Below are 18,500 nucleotides of genomic sequence, written 5' to 3'. Positions count from 1 at the left end.
TTTTTTAAGTTGTAATGAACACAATACATTTATTTCATTTATTTATTTTTATGTGGTGCTGAGGATTGAACCCAGTGCCTCATATGTGCCAGGCAAGTGCTCTATCACTGAGCTACAACCCCAGCCCAAGAAATCTAATCTTATAAGCAGAACACATGAGAAATTAGCTTTGTTAAAATCATAAAGACCTCCAGTTTCCACAATATAAAGTTAGTTTTAATGCCTAGTACCTTCTTTCCAGCAAATAATCTTACCCATCTCTCTGATGAGAACCATGAACGCCTGGGTAACATGGCAGTGGTTCTCTACAGATCTTAATGGTTCACATTCAGTACTAATTTCTTTAAAAATGTTCTCTGTGAATATAGCTGCTTTTAGTTAAAGACAATGGAAAAAAACCCAGGGCTACGAATTCTTGCTGTTCCCCGTTTCTAACTTAAACATAGCTTTACAAAGCATTTGTTACTCTCCTCCTTCTATTACTGTAAGTAGAAAGAAGAGACTAAAATATTAAAAAATTTACTCTAAACCCAAATGAACTTTTGAGAAAAATTATAATTGTATCTTTTAGACTAAAGTGAATCCTTTCATCAAATAGCAAAGTTAAAACAAACAAACAAACAAACAAACAGGCTCAACTTTAATTTGTAATAATCACAATGCAACAGTGGTAACATTAGCAGGCTTCCCAGCAAAACCATCAGCTACAATTACAAAACTTATTTTATGCTTGTAAAGAAAAGTGAAGGCAATACCAAACACTTAGGTTGGGCATGCTAAAGATCAGTGACTGCTGGCAATGAAAATATTAGAAATATTTCTCAATAATTTTGTACCTGCTGGCCATATTCCACTCAAGGGCTGGATTTTGAGAATTCCTTTCACTCTCTGTAAGCACCCCTCTTGTTCCACTTTCCTTCTCTGGTTTTAGTTGATCCCACTGTGCAGTACCAATATTGATGGACTGCAGGTCTATTTGGTATTGTCTATCTTCGATTTCTGATCCGGGATCTCGAAGAATTCCTAAGTTCAAGGCTCTTCTGTAAAGCAAGTGGAAAAAAGTAACATATAACATCCTACATTTATTTTGTTTACTAAATAGCATCATTATCTTTTTTTGTATTAGTGATTAATAAACTAGGTTAATCACATTTATGATAGTTAATAGAAAATTAACATATGTTGTGACATCAAAATTATCCCTTACAATTATCTATCCTATGACAACTTCTTACATGTTTCTCAGCACAGTACTCTTTTCCTATGTGCTTTCATATATGTGATTTCAATTACTGAGATGCTTTCACATTCTGTTATATCCACTTTTACCAAAGAGTAAACCAAATTCAGAGGTTCAAAGATAGCAAAGTTACAAATTTACTCAAAACCCTTTCCCATGCTAATCATTTACCATCCTAAGAACTTTGATATCTTGTTAGGAAAGGTGAAGGTCAGCACTTGGGGTTGAGTCTCAAATATGGTATGAAAATGATTTCAATTCGGAGAGGTTTGTCTCAAGTAGGAAGTGCTACCAAAGACAAAGGCAAAGGCAGAAGCATATTTTCTTGGGGCAAACTCAATTTCAACTCAAAGAATTTTCCCACTTTAGGTTTCAAGTAAAATGAGACATTCACAAATAAAATTCACAAGTCACACTTGAGTGACCATGAGTGAGACAGTAGAAATAGGGCAAAGAAGATACATCCTCAAAAACTTAAAAAAAAAAAAAAAGTGTACTAGCATACAAAAAATATGAGACAATTGTTTATAAAGTAAAAAAGCATCCTCAAAATAAGGCAAGCAATAAGGCTTATTATAACCATGTAGATCCACAAAGAACAAAATTATAATTTAAAACTCAAAACAGATTAAGCCCAAAAGTGATAGCAAATTGAAACAAAGATCCAAATAAATTTAGAATACAATTCAAAGAGACAAAGAAATCGTGTAGCTAAAAGAGGTTTAATGTATGTATAGAAGACAGCAACGAGGTCTAAAAAAATGCCTCATTGAAGTTTGAGGGAAATTATAGAGAATGGGAAGGAGGCATTATTTGTAGAGAGACTACCAGAGAATTATTTCACAATTGTTGAAAAGTGCCAAAACTAAGATCCAGATAGCCTGACATCCTAAGAAGTAATGATAAGGAAAAAACCGGCACCTATATGGATAAATCTAAATAAATATTATCTTTAAATGAATAATATTAATGTGTATAAATTGAAAGAAGAAAGGGTAAAACTAAGACACTGAACAATAATAGTATATAAATTAGGGGACTAGGTAATGTGAAGTAGTCTTCTAAGGTTGTTGTATGGTTGTGGAGAAGGGAAAAGATGCTGATTTAACTTGAGGTTTTTGTTAACTTTGGATACATGTTAAAATAGCTATAAAAAACTCTAAAATAATATACATGGATGACATAACTTTCACAGAGTAAAAATTAGAATGTAAGAAATTAAAAAAATTGAAAAGTTTTATTGAAATTTAAAAACATTTTCAAATTTACCATTTGTTGGTCAAAAATAATAAAAATTAAGAAATAAATAACAATGTTATATATTAAAAGTGATATGCAGTAACAGGGACATTTGAAGAAAATTTATCATCTAAAATACTTGTTTCAGCAAAGTAGAAATATTTAATATTAGTAAGATAAACATAAAAAGGCAGCATAAACTAAAAAGACAGGGAAGGAAATAAAAGCAGAAATTAATGAAATAAAAAAAAAAAAAAAAGAGGAACAAAGCTAAAAATAGACATACCTCCAGCACCAGGGGGAAAAGAGACAAAGATAGAAAGTCAAATAAACTATATTTGTAATGAAAAAAGGAAACATAACTATGATGCTGTAGAAGTTAAACAGATAATAGGATGATACTAAGATTTATGGAGACAAAGACTTTATAATTTATCGTGGAAAAAAATCTCTTCATATCATCACTGTCCCTGGAAGATATTTCTTCCCTTTTCACTGCTGGATTAATATAAAGGTTATCTGCTCATTTCTTCCACCAAATATAACATTTCCTTTCTTCATACAGTTCTTTTTCTCTATGAAACCACACTATTTTAAAACCCTGAAAGAACAAAACTGCTTGTTGGTTTAGTGAGGATCACCAAAGTATCATCCTCAAGAGATTCTTCCTCCAATGAGCTAATTTGCATTTGTTCTTTGAATGCAAAGTTACTAGACACTCTCTTAGGTTTTGTGATAGGCCCTAGGGACACTAGGTCCTAGCCCTCATAGATCTACAGTCTAGTGGGAAGAAGCAACTATAAAGCAGACAACACTACAAGAGGTTGAGTAGAGAATGCAATTAGAAAACCTGACCCAGGCTTGGGAAGGCCAGAAAAGAGAAACAATGTTAAAAGGAGCTCAGAAAAGCTCTATCTTCTCATCTCATGCAGTGTAGAAAGTACCTCAGGTAGGGGAGTCAACAAATTCAAAGGCCAAATGTGTGAGAAAGTAGTGCATCCTGTAATTAGAGTTTGAGAAAGTCTACAAAGTTTAGAAGACCTGTACTAGGCCTAACCTTTGGCAATGATGAAATGTGGCCTGAAAATTGGAGATGCATTGTAAATCGGCCATTTCACTCCCACCAAACATTATGTAGTAGTGTGGTAGATATTATGTAGTAGTGTGGTAGTTCAGAGCAAACAGAAAATTGGGTTTCTGTCTTAATTATGAAAATTAAATAAAATAATATATATAGCATATAAAGTAACATCATAAAAACTTCTATAAGTATTAGGAAATAATCACACTGCTTGGACTCTCTCCTCAGTCTTTGAATAAAATGTTAAATAAAAGTGAAATGATTGGAAAGTGATAGGAAAAGAGACTCATCTGGATAAAGCCCATTTTAGTATTTGACAAAAAATAAAAAAGCTGAGCAGAGAAACCACGGACCCTGAGTTTAATAAGTCAAACAATAAATTCTACCCACATTTTCTAATTGGATCTAGTTTATTAGCCTAAAAAGATTTTAATAGCATGCTGGTTAATATGTAGTAAACCCCTTACTTTCTAGGCCAAGTAAGTTTACTGTGGAGGATTTAGTCCAATTAAAAATATACTTGCATCTTTAAAAACACCCTTTCTTCAGTAATTTTTTAGCCTCTTGAAATATCAAAATCAGGAAATATCATTATTTCCTCTGCAGACAATTTCCCATTATGTAAAAGTTAAATTTATCTTATAAGTTTAAAACCATAGCCATTTGCTTATTAGTTTTTGTTAATATGAAGATTATAAAGTCATTTAATATGCATAAATTTTATAAGTTTGGTTTCATTTTTCCCTAATAAAAATAAACAGAATAGTTTTTTTCAGAATTAGATCATTAAAATCCAACTTTTCTTTCTTATTACATGATCCTCATGATTTATTTTCAATTCATTATAGTTGGACAAAATATACTAGTAGAATACTGATTTACTTCATTTTCTGGAAAGTACTTGAGAATTTGTTTTCAGCTTGGAATAGTCACTAAGTTTAAATCTTTAAAGTATAAGATATGCCCTGGTTTGTTTTATACACATGCAAAACTGAGTCCAGTTATTATATAAAATATTCAAAATACTGTCTTTTCCAATACTAAATTAAGAAAATATACTCAAAATGTTTTCAAATACCATGCATTAACTTTTATTAAGCACTATTACAACAAGATGTCTTTTTATTTATGTTTCGTATAAATATTAACTCATAGTAATTGTACAAATTAATGGTTTCACTGCAATGTTTTCATGTGGGCATATAGCAAGATGTCTTCTGAAAGAAATATTTCATATTTTATGGCACACTAAAATTTTTAAAAAGGTATAGATAAAATATTAACAGATAGAAGATTCAAAACTATTTTTAATTTTCAATAATCAGAAATTGCTTTATAACTTGACAATTTTTAAATGTGGGAATGAAAAACTATCTGATTGCAAATATCAAAACTGGAGTAAATTTTATTCAAGAGAGCTTTGAGTTAGTGTACCAGACTTTCATAGCACAAGAAACAATTGCAGAATCAAAGAATTCCATAAGAATGACATTTTAGTAGGGAACTAATCAGAGGAAAAGAACTGTGAGGGAGGGAGGACTAGGTGCCTAAAGTTAGCAATGACTGCCTTAAAAATACAAAAATTTCTTAAAATAAAATGCCTTGTATTATTGTTTCATTTCCTAATTAAATTTTTCCTAGAAATATCTGCTGTCAAAAACAGTAATCAAAATTTTGTTTAAAATTCTCATACTTTTAAAAGCTTTGAACTTTGCTCTCTCTTCTTATTGTAGCCTTTAAAACCTTTTAGCAATTCAAATCAGGAAAGAGGGTGAATCAAGATGCCCATAACTTCCTTCCTCTTAACACAAAAAACTGCTTTATTGGCTAAAATGTAGGAGTTTTAATTGTAATTACTTTGCCCTTCCGAAACTCTTCTCCCATACCATTTGAACCATTCAGCAGGTGGTGTGGGAGGATAAACTAAGTCTGCAATAGTTGGTCAATAATGTAATCATAGGAACCAAAGAAGACTTTAAGTGTATAACAGGAAACATAGCTTTAATGTTTTCCTTTTTAAATTGATTTAGTCTGGGTCAGGCCTTTTGTATGTTTACATAAGGAACAGCTCATGTTGAACCATTTACTGCTCACTGCTGAATAGGCATATCTCGGGAATTCACTGTAAAGAAGTAACATTCATTCACTTATAGCTCAATTGAGATCTACAAAATGTTAAACAAGCCAGAAAATAGGAATGTAAAACTTTTGCGTCTTGATTAAATTAAATGGATATATATTTATCATCAAGTTTCCATAATTTATAATAAATTTGAAAATAAATAGGCTAGGGGATAACATGGTTGACTGTCTGGCTGAAACCAATGCTGCATTCCTTGAACAGTGACTAAGGACAGGAACATAGTCTCCAGATTGCAAAAGAATCACCTGAGCAGCTTGTTAAAAATGTTATGCTCCCAGCTCTACAGATATTGATTTAGCAGATTTGGATTGGGGTTCAAAAATATCCTTTCATTTTACTCTAAACTAGTATCCCTATGGAGTCTAAAAATCACACTGACAACTTGAAGCATTATATCTCCTTGACTTAGGACATTTTTTCTTTGCTATCTGAATAAGTGGGAAAAGAACCAGTAAAATCTAAGAGTGTTTCATTTATAAACAGAAATTCATACTTTTTCTTCTTCCTCCACTAAGCTCTTTAGAGGAAGCATCCTTCTATGAGGGATTTAAAATTGATTTAATACCAGATCCAAACAATATCTATATGGGGTCAGATCATTAGTAACATGCTAAATGATAGGTATGGCTCAATTAAATGGTTTTATCATTAATTTTTTAAAAAAAATATTTATTTATTTTTATGTGGTGCTGAGATCAAACCCAGTGCCTCACATATGCTAGGCAAGTGCTTACCACGGAGCTACAACTGCAGCCCCTATCATTAACTTTAATGAATTCATAAATGGGCCATCAAATTTTCAGAAGATGAAGTTGATAAGTACAGCTAAGATGATGAATTACAGAATTATATGATAGTTCAAAAAATGAGCTAATCAAAATTAATAAGATGAAATGACAGCAACAATTGCAAACTTCCATTTATGGATTCAAATAGCCAACATACAGAATGTGAAAGAGATGGCTTAAAAACACTATATTAAATCAATAGCAACAACAAAAGACACTTGGCAAAGTTAGGAAGGTTTATGAGAAATAGAATTATCAAAAGGTTTGTTAAAACTATAATTCTAGTGTCATGTATAACTAATTAGAAAAAAACAAAAAAGAAAAAACTATAATTCTAGTCTTAATATTTTTAAACATTTTTATTCATTCTAATTACACATGACAGTAGAATATATTGATGCATTTTGATAAATCATACATAAATGGAGTATAATTTCTCATTTTTCTGATTGTACATATTGTAGGATTAGTCTTATTTTAATTAGCATAACAAACACCACATATTGTGAATTTTCACAAGAAATCTTTTTACACTAATAGTATAATTCTTAAATACTATTCATTAGTATTCAAGTATTAAATTTTAGAATGAATACATTATATTTGCATAACTTCAAGTGAACTAATAAAATAATTCATTGACAACATGGGTCAGAAGGTTTTTGAAAATGTTATAATATGTTACAGGTGTGTTTACATAAAATCCTCATAGGTTACTAAAATGTGCAAGTACTTGGCATAAATGTTAACTTCATATGTACTAGACTCAGAATGGTCTTACTTAGCAGTGAAGTTTACTGTAATTCCCACGAAAGGTGACTTTGAAAGGCTAACTGTAAACTTAGGTTCCTTTTCTTTAGGTTTCCATGGATGGTAATAAAATAAACACATTGAATTTATAATGTGTCCTTATTAGGGACAGTCAGACCTCCTACTTGCTCTAATGTTTTTAACAACATGTCTTCAGCACACTCCTGTTTTAGGACTTTCCTATAAAACATGCCATGGCTGCAAATCAACTTTTATAAACATGAATCACTAACACTTTATTCCAACTATGTTAGTATCCTTTCTTATTCAGATATACTCTTCATATCATTTTTTTTTTAACATTTACTCAAAATAACCAGTTTTGGTCATTCATAGATTCTATTTCCAAATCCAAGTTGAGTAATACTATTTGAATATTTCTGTGAAATTCTCCTAGTGTTTTTAATGTCTTTTTTCTGCTAACCAATCATTACCCAGCATCTCCCAGTACTAAAATTATGTTTAACAGAAGGCATCTTTTATAATTCAAGTCAGAATTCAGAATTGGCTCTTTATTTATTACCTGAGCTAACAATAGATAGCAAGTATTTATACTCATTGCTAAGTCTTTAAAAATGAGGTTTTAAAAGAATATTTAAGGACATAAGGACAGAAATATTCATAATGCACGATTAAACATAGTTCTGGTTCAACTATCAAACTATAAATTACTGTGTAATGCAAAACAAATGCATACAAATGATAGTAATATTACTAATATATTAGACTGTACATTGTCTTACAGTTGTCTTACAAAGTGTTCATTCATCATTCACAGGGTGTCAAAGGTACACCCCATTTGTGGATTCTTTAGGTAGGAAAGAAGCACAGTCCAAACTGGAAGCCAACCTTCTGAGTACAAATTTGGCCCTCTGTTCTCACCTACTTAACTATATCTACATTACAATATGGGAACTTTCAAAATTAAATAAAAGATGATACTTTATTAAAATGCATTTGTGTGTTATGTAGTTGGTGGAAAAACTGTGAGACTTGTTTCAATAAGAAGGCCAAATGGGAGTTATGGTGCAGTGGGATCCTGGGTAATCCTGAGTTTGGTTGTCTTCACTACAAAATGTGAATAATGGTATTGAATAATGCCTAGGGCTGTGGTGAAAATTAAAAGAGGCAATGTATGCTATGCAAATTGTAGCTATTAATGTGATGTGGCCTGTTATTAGACAGGGCTTGAAACTACAAGTTGAAAATTATCTGGTAATTTTTAGCTGCTCTAAACATCAACGGAAGGTGGGTAATCCCTATCTCTCTGTCTCTGTCTCCCTCTCTGTGTTTTGTATATAAGAAACTACAATTTCTTACTTTTGCCAGTGATGTTTTTGTATTTCTGCAAAGGAATGTGAAAGAAACTGCGTTATATAATATGGTATATTATTTTACCTATACATTCTTTCAATTCAAAAACCTTAGTTCAGAAAATGACACAAAAGTGGTAGAACAGCTTAGACATATTTTATCATTAAAATTCAGATGTAAAAGTGGTAAAAAAGGATATTGTTCACAATTGTCATGTATGGGGGACAAAAACATTCAAAATGAACTTAAGTTAATGAACTGAAAAACAACGAGATCAAACTGCTGTTAAAGAGATGCTACTAAAGAGACTCCCAAATTTAGCAGGTGATGAATTTTAATTCTCATTTATTTTCACCAACACTATAAAAGAATCCATAAAAATGTAACTGTTTATAGAAATAAAGATGTTCTTTTCTATTTTAGGGTACCCAAAAGAGAGAGTGGATTATTATTCTTACTCCTAGATACATTTTCTATCAGTGATTCTAACTATATTTACTCATTATATCATTTTTATTTGATTATGTATCAATACTTCCTTTGCTAAATACTGAAACTGTTATTCACACTTTGTATTAAAAAATCATTTTCAGTTTAAAATATACAAAGTTCTTATTTGACATTAACATGTTTTCATTTATATGTTGTACTTCTATATATTGACATGTTACAAAATAATTCAAAAGAAATTGCCGAAAATTATTGTACCTATATTTTAAAGGTCAGTTGATGGGCATGAGTGCAGCTCAGTGGTAGAGTGTGTGCTTGGCATGTGCAAGGCTGTGGGTACAATCCCCAGCATCACAAACAAACAAATAAATAAAGGTCAATAAAACTGTTTAAAATTTAATGATGAAAACTGTCACCTGTTTTTTTTAATGATGAAAAGTGTCACCTGTTTTTTTTTGGTTTTTTTGTTCTTTGTTTTTTTGTGGTGCTGGGGATTGAAATAGAGCCTTCACACAAGCAAGGCAAATGTTCTACTATCAGTCTATACCCCTTGCCCTGTTTTTGCTTTTAAAACTTTCACTTTATACTTATTAAGTTTGGAATAAAAGCATGATCATTTGGCTCTTAAATATTAATATCATTAACTAGGGTCTGAAAAATTCATTGAACTATGGTGACAATGGGCTAACACACAAAACTGGTAAATATCTTCCTTTGAGATGAAATAATGCAGATGTTACATTAGTACGCTATAGATTAAAAACCTAAAGTACTTGTTTATAATTTAAATGTGCCATATATTTCTTTGCTTTGGGAAAATTATGTTCAAAAAATCATTCAATGTCAAAGATAATTAAATTATGTTCTACCAAGGTAAAGACTATTAATATGTTTTATCCATGCAGCTTTACATCTAGCAAGTACTTTGCAAATTGTCAGCATTCATACTTTATCTGAACGCAAAAATAAGTGATATAATAAAACATATTTATTATGTATGGAAGAAAGACTACTTATTTTCCTATAGGCAGAGACTTTTGGCAGTTGATGTATGCCTGCAGTCTTATCCTGCAGTCTTAATGCCTGTATTAATAATATATTCAGCACTGGCACTGAAAGGGAGACAAAAGACAAATTCCAAGAACATCTGGATACTCATATGACGGGGAAAAGATGAAACTGGTTCTTCAAATAACAAAAATTAACACACACACAACCCAGGTTAGAGCACATACTCATTTAGAATCATCAAACTGTAAACAAGAAATGGATGAGCTAATGACATCATACTAAAATAAAGTTTAAAACATTCCTAAACAAATATAGAGGGTCATACAAAAATGAATAGGAAAGAATAAAGGATCTATTTTCACATATTTTAACTGAATAATATTTTAAAAATTAAAAAATTAAATAATAGCTAAAATCTTAAATACAAAAGATATAAAACAACCATTTTTTTTAACTTTTAAAAAAGATTCAAATGAGTCTTTAAAACACTAGAAAATATCCACTGAAAAGAAGAAAAGCAACTGCTTACAGATGCATTATCTTAGGTAACTACCTTTGACAATTTGGTGTGAAACCATTCAGGCTATTTTCCATTCTCATAGAAATCTGTAAACAGATGAGATCATACTATACATACAGTTTTTAAAATCATTTTATTCACTTACCAAATACCTAAGTATTATTTCATTCCAATAAAGCAGCCACATATCATCCTTAGAAATGACTGCTTAGAATTTTACTGCATGGGTATTCAATTATTATATTAAATGAATCTCTATAGCTATTTAGATTGTAATCAAGTTTTGCTAAATACAATCAGCATTGTTGCTCATATATATTTTAAAAGAAGTTTAAATCCATAAGTTTAGTAATTTACTGCTTGTGAATATGTAATCTGAGAATAATACAGAGCATGTGTAATTGTCAAACTGTGTTTAATTAAAGGAATATAATATTGCTAATAAAGATTTTGTTGATGTTATTGCATGTAAGATTCACGTGCCCAGGACAACCACACTGTAAACCTAGTTTCCATTTTGAACTTTATATGCTCATAGGAGTCTGTGGAGAGAAAATGCTTTTAAAAAAAAACAGGTCTGCATGGTAAAGGGAGGAAACCTAAAGAGCATGTGTCTCTAGTAATGTTAGTATTGGCAGTCCCTAACACTGAATCATCTCTTTCATGAGAATCATAGTTACCAGGATGATTATCCAATTTTGAAAAATAAATATTTTAATGAAAATGAGAGGTGGTTATTTAAAAGAGAACGGTACCCTTAATTATAATAATGCTGCTAGGTATAGTTAATGACCCTATACATTAAGGAAGGTCGTACTTTAATGACCTGGACCACACCAGGGTCACAATTGGTAGCAGAACATTGATCATCATATAAAGCCACCAAACACATGAAAAGAATTACAGTACATCACACATCAAACACTTTGGCCTGTTGCTTCCTTCCTCTAATCCTACTGGCAGGAAATGTTCCACATATCCTTTGAGGTGACCAGACACATTTAAAAGTAGTCCCTTGTTAAAAAAGCTCTCCAATAATGCAATTTTCTCTAAAAAGGAGAGCAACTTCTGCTCAGCACTACTGTTTCCATTTGCAGCACTGAAGTGGAGCCCACTGATGAGGTACTGTAACTGCATAATGTAACTTCTTCTTCAAAGGGTTAAAAAAGTATACAGCATGGATCTGGAAAAATGGGTTTTCACATTGTGTATAATAAATATCAGGCAAATTCACCAATAATGTTATAGATTTAACTGTTTTATTACAGACAAATGCAAATGAAGTTAAACAGTATTGTTAACATATTTTAGCCTATATCACCTTATAAATCAGCTTTTCTCCTGCATAAACTTACGGCACTAGAATATTTTAAAATCTCTTTCACACATAATCATATTTTAACCTGGACAATGATTCTGGTGCAGTGTTCAAAAAAGGCTGCTACTTTTTGAGAACTCATTTTCAAATAAAATAAATAAATGAAGTTGGAAAAAATCAATTCAGATAAAAGAATAACTTTTCAAGGGGAACACTTGTTGTGACGTAAACTATGATAAAAAAGATAAAGATATTTGATTTTACTGTATTATTTTACAACATAACTAAGTTAATAGCATAATTTGACACGATTTACCAGAATGAAGGATATTTCTATATATTTCATTAATATCTGTTTTGTTACCTAACTGAACAAATGGCACTGCAATTTTGTAACCCAATGCATGTTAATTCTTTTGCTAGTTTTTGGGAAATTCTTTAAGTTTAGTGGTACTATACCTCAGTTTTATCAGGTGTTCTTTAAAATCACCTGGAAATACTGAGGTTGTGTTTCACTGAACACAAGCTTCGTAGCTGCTATTCAGAACCTAAATGACTAAAAATGAGTTCAATGCCAAAGACATGTGGTCCACAGTGTGTTTGATAAGCTGACACGGGACAGGGATTCTTTTCACTGTTGTGTCAGTTTATCAAACCCATACCTGGATGACAGTCGATTCAATGCCAGGAAAATGGAATACTAGAATACAAAGCATGGGTTCCTTCAGAGAAGCTGTGTACTCTATATGTACCAATACCACATAACATATGTAGATAAAGTTTCCACTGAGTAAACCTGGCAATAAATAAAATGGATAGAAACTGGTTCAAAAGTTTATTATATAACCCCAGTTACTAAGGTTTACTCTAGAAATTTAATGAATGGAGGTTTTCATCCTCATCACATCACATTCAGAGATTTACATGGAAAAATACCATGAATAGTGAATGAATATAGATAGATAATAAGGTATGATCAAGTACAGTTTACAGAAAACTTAAAAATTTGATATTAACATTTAGTTACATAAAAACTTACCTATCCTACAAAAGTCAAAATAGTGGTTGGTTATCTTTGGCATACTACTGGCTGGGATGGGGATGAAGGTTTCTGTGGTTCTGCGTTGTGATAATGTGGCTGCATACATATGTATAAATTCATCAAACTATATACATATGATTAATACATTTTCATATATATATATAACTATAAAAAAGTTTAAAAAGTAAAAAAAAACTACAAGTCAGAAAAAAATCTGACAATTTTTAACTACTTGTACAATCAGAGTCCTATTTTTCATCACCTCTGTGAATGTGGAATGCTCTTCTGGTATCTGTTTTTGCTTCAAGATCAAAGTTAGAAATTATGGGGCAAGAAAAGTGTTTCAGATTAAGGAATTGTCTGTCTTCAAACCAATGATACAAGGTCTCCAAACAAAGGATAAGTATTTACAGTGTGTAAAAGAGTAAATTGTAGTGTTTACTCAGTGGGCACAGAATATGAGATTAAGTTAAGCAGGTGTCTTTAAAATAGAGTTTTAGAACATGTTTATTTACTTGCTTTCATGCAAAAACTACAATATTTTTAGTAGCAGCTTTTTACTTTACTAGTTGTTAGAAGGTGTTTTTATATAATGTATGGGAGTAATTTATTATTAATCATATATTAAATGTATGTATAGATGCTTATTTCTTAATTTTCTAATTAGCTGCTGTACTGGTAGTGGGGATAAGAGGTATTCAGATGAAAATGGATACTAATCAACAAAGAGTAAAGTGGAACTTTCTCAAAATGGAACTACCAAGTCTACACTGTACCTCTCATTTACAAATTTCTTGAACTCTAAACTTCTTAAAGATGAAAAAAAAAACCCACAAATATCTATTGATCTAGCTATCCATCCACCCATCCATGTATACATTCTGCTTAATCCTTTTAGGATTATGAGCAAGTTACACTATATGAATAACTTTAGGCATACACATACAGGGTACTCTTTAGATATAAAATTTAATCATTGTTATTAGTGGGGAAAATTATTTCCACTAATAATTTTCCAATATAAAATAGATTTTCCAATATAAACTGTTATGATGTGAACCCAAACATTCTATTATTCTCTAGCTTCTTTTCAATATGAATGCCTAAAGTATAAAAAATGTCAATAAAAAGGATAAAATACATTTTTAAAACATTCCACAATTTATGACAGGAGAACTTAGTCATTTTGAACATTGTTACTGAGGTAGCTTTTGGCAGCAAACAGAAACATATTCAAGGAAACTTATATCCTGCTACAGGAAGCCACAAAAGACACAGTTTGGTGAGGGCCAAATGTAAATCCAAAGCCTTCAAGTAGATCAATTGAGGAACATGACAAGGACTAAAACTCTGCCAATACTATTTTCAAACAAAGTTTTTAGGCAAGCTATGCTAAAAACCTACTCCTCCAGGCTCTCTGACTTGCTAAAAGGGGGTTATTTAAAACTAGCACTGAGCATTATAGGATTAGGGTCATAACGTCACTAGATATGAAACATACCTTGCCAAACACGAACACAAAGGTTATTTTGAGAACACTTTTACATAAAGAGTATTATGAAGAAATTAAAGGTTGGGAGAAGGGAATAAAACATAATTTTGTGGGGATTTGTAGAATTTAATCTTAATCTTGTATCTGGAAACTATAGCTCAGTGTTAAAGTAGATGATAAGCTAGGTTTTAGAAGAAACCATAAAAAAAGAAAAAAAATTTCATAACTTGAGCTACATTCATCAGAAATAAAGAAAGGTTATTATTAATAGAACCAGAAAAAATGTTTTTCCTATTTTTAAATAAACATAATTTGTTGAAATACACATGCATTATTGTTAATGATGTTATATTAATCTATGGAAGGATCTTAATCTTGACTATGAATTTCTATTGTTCATATGCTTCAATTCTCCACTGCTGAGGTATATGTGCAATAAAAATTGGGTTAATCTTAATCATGGTTTCACTGGTCACATCAATGTAATGTTATTTCATATTGAGAACATTAATCCTTTGAATCTTCAGGATGACCATTATGAAATTTGCTGGGAGTACATACAGCAGAAGAAATGAAGAAATGAAGGTCAAAGATATTTTAAAAAATACTGTCAAGATGTGAATGTGGGCTGGGGATATAGTTCAGTTGGTAGAGTGCTTGCCTCACATGCAAAGGCCCTGGGTTCAATTCCAGCACTGCAAAAAAGACGTGAATGTATCAAACAACTCTCACAAATGTTTCCTGGATTGCCTCACTGTTTATCAAGGTCTATTTATTATATCACCTTGAATAAGACAGTTGTTTCCAGATTTTAAGTATGTTTTTAAAATTCACAGTAAATCGAGTATACCCCAAAGTCAATAAAAAGACACATTTTATAGTAGTTTATAAAAACCTTTGCTAAGTTTGATAAAATAGTAAAGCTTCTATTTAGGAAACATGCAATTTTTTTTGTTTTAAATATTTATGCTACAGGTCATGAAGTGAATTTTTGCAATGAAAATTGCCAAGTTTCTCAAAACTTACATAAGACCTGTTTTTCCATTTGTCCTGTGACTGGTGGTGTCACATGAAGTTCACAGAGAGAAATAGCATGCAACCACTGTTGCAAAGTTGTTCATTAAAAAGCAATAGGCAGCTGGAGAACAAAGTCTGTATATATTTCTGGAAGAATTCTACCATTGCAAGTCTTCTCAGAGTGAGAAGTGATATCCTATCTTGTATAATATTTTAAAAGTGAAATGCCAATGATTAAACTGCCAGAGAATAGGGTATACCTTTTGAAGCCTCACTTATGAAAGATATTTGTAACCAGTTTGCCAAAATTACCAAGGTTTATTCATATAATGTGTGTAGAAATTTTTTAAGAGAATGAAATTGTCTGAGAAAACTGAAGCCCAATACCAGATACAAATCTATTAAGTACTGAACACAATAAAAAGGATTAGCAAATATCTGCAAAAAAGAAATGGAAGAAAAAAAAAATCTAACAATCGACCAGTTTTTAAAGAGCTATGGAATAAATTAGTCACAGATAAAATCCCAGAAGGAACATCAGAAGACCCACAAATATTTATAGCATGAACAAAAAACTGCATGCAGGAGTTTGCAAATGTCCAATTACAAGGATACAACTCTCTCAAGTAAAAGATGAAAATTAAGAAAATTCTAATTTAAAAAAAACTACAAAAGAAAAACCAGTTTTTAGTATGTACAATTTTTAAATAAATAATTTTATACATTTTCCCACAATATTTTGTTAAAATCACTAGTTTATTTTTAAAATTTCCTAGAGTATGTATTAAAAACTTTTATGAACCTTATTTTTTAAAAATTTTTTAGTTGTAAAAATTTATTTTCATGTGTTGCTGAGGATTGAACCCAGTGCCTCACACATGCAAGGCAAGCCCTCTGCCACTGAGCTACAACCACAGCCCCAGCATTTGTGAATTTTTAAATAATATGAAAGTATAATGATGCAGGGAGTAAAATATATAATCTTAAATGTCTTCCAACTTTATCTAATTCTATAACAAATTTATCTACAAAAGTTATTTTCAGATAGTAGTTCTTAATTATATAGGACAAATTATTTGAAACCTTCATAACATACTCAGTCAACTTCAATATAATTTTGGTATATGAAAAATACATGTAAACAAGTAACAAATTATCTTAAATATTAAAGTTAATATTATCTTCAATATAATTTATGAAGTTAATTTGTGGATATGAATAATCAAGGAGTAGGAGGTGAGAAATCTAACGAAAATTTAATGTACCATTTACCATTTTGAGATACAACTAGAATAATAAGCAAACTTTGCTAAGGAAAAAGAGAAGATATTCATAAATATTTATTTTATAATGATTTAAAAATACCTTTTATGAAATAAGAACCAAAAATATACTGATTTTATTAATCAGATAAATTTATGTTAATATTTACATCTGGTCATGATTCATGGCAAAGTTCATAAACAACATGAGAAAAATCTTAATGACAAAATCATTAGCTAGGGAGGGTTTCTTTTGTTGATCTAATACAATATTAAGCACATTCTGATGAAAATTCTTCTAAAATGGTTTGTATGTTCAAGTGCTTCCAAGGACTAAGGAACATGAACACTGGGATTTTAAGAGTTTTCACCATGATTTATAGTTCTAATATTAGGTCCATCCTAGTTCATAATACTTTAAGAAACCAAAGGAAAATACATAATCATTGCTAACGAGAATACTGTTGGGGGGAGGGGGCTAGTATTTAAATTAGAATAATGAAACATGAATGTGAAATTTTTAAAAATTAAGTTTTAAACTTGATGTTACACACTGTTTTTAAGTTAGTTAACCTAAAGGCACTCTGTATTAAAGAAACTCAGATACAGGTGACCAAGACACAGTGGTAAAGAACAAACATAATGGAACTGATACTCTGGGTCTGTCACATATTTTATGTGATCAAGGAGAAACAATTTGATATCTAAAGACTCAGGGTTTTTTGTTGTTGTTGTTTTGTTCTTCTTCTTCTTCTTTTTTTTTAATCTGTAATACACAGATAATGACTATAATGCCTAAGGCATAAGATTATGATGTGGATCAACTAAGATGTAAGCACTGCACTGAAAGCCTGAAGCAGAATCTTTTGACACAAAGGAAGCACTACAGCTACATGCTACTGTTTTAACACTACAATTACAGGAAGGTAGGTTAGCCACTGCTGTAGATGGCCAAATAAAGGGACATTATTACTTCTTCTTTCTCTCTCTCTCTCTCTTTTTTTTTTTTTCTTTTCTCCTAGTCCTGGGCTACATCCCGTCTCAAAATAAAAAATGAAAAAGGCTGGGATGGAGCTCAGTGGTAAAATGCCCCTGGGTTCACTCCACAGTGCAGCAAAAGAAAAACAAAATGTTGAACTCTAAAGCGAAAAACCTTAAGACCTATGACTCCATCAATGTAAGATTTGTCATAACAAAAAGTTCTGAAAAGTTGAACTGGAAGAAAGCTATACCTCAAGAAAGTTGAAAATGTATACATAAATGAGTCACAGAAAGGTGCATACCTGAGCTAAACAAAATATTGAACAAGTGTCTTACATAAGGAAGTGGTAAGATCTGAAGTATAGGATGAGGTCAGACCAGGGAGCATGTTGAGTTAAAAGACAGGGATTTTGTGTTGTTAAAAATTAAGCACAATGATAGGTATTGAATATACTGTTGAAATTATCAAATAATGTTTCAGAGGGGTATATTAAAGTTCAAACTCCTAAAATATTTGAATTCACACAGTAGTATTGAATTGTGAATAACTTGGGCTTTGCATTCAACTGGTAACAAAGTACATATTAGCTAGAATAATTTTAACTTCTGTGCAGATACAATTGTTCATTCAGGACTACCCTATAAGCTATTTCACTGATGGAACCAACTAATTTTTGCTTTTATGTTTTACCATGTAAATGTTTGGATGTCAGCAAAATCTTGATTACAATATATTAACAAGAGTTAAATTTAGGGGAGCTTTTCATAAATGGATAATATTTTATTGTTTCA

General features: G+C 31.0%; 1 protein-coding gene across 1 annotated transcript in view; it reads right to left on the bottom strand.

Annotated features, from left to right (window-relative positions):
* LOC306653220 (intermembrane lipid transfer protein VPS13B-like) overlaps positions 1–18,500 on the bottom strand; it is a gene marked incomplete at its 5' end in the record, with an annotated part of 899,457 nt that overhangs the window by 294,149 nt on the left and 586,808 nt on the right. Inside the window, 1 exon segment of the mRNA XM_079126163.1 lies at positions 837–1,040. Coding sequence (XP_078982289.1) covers positions 837–1,040 — 204 coding nt within the window.

Source organism: Sciurus vulgaris, assembly GCF_902686455.1.
Source record: "Sciurus vulgaris genome assembly, chromosome: 1".
Lineage (NCBI taxonomy): Eukaryota > Metazoa > Chordata > Mammalia > Rodentia > Sciuridae > Sciurus > Sciurus vulgaris.
This window is presented reverse-complemented; position numbering and strand designations above follow the sequence as displayed.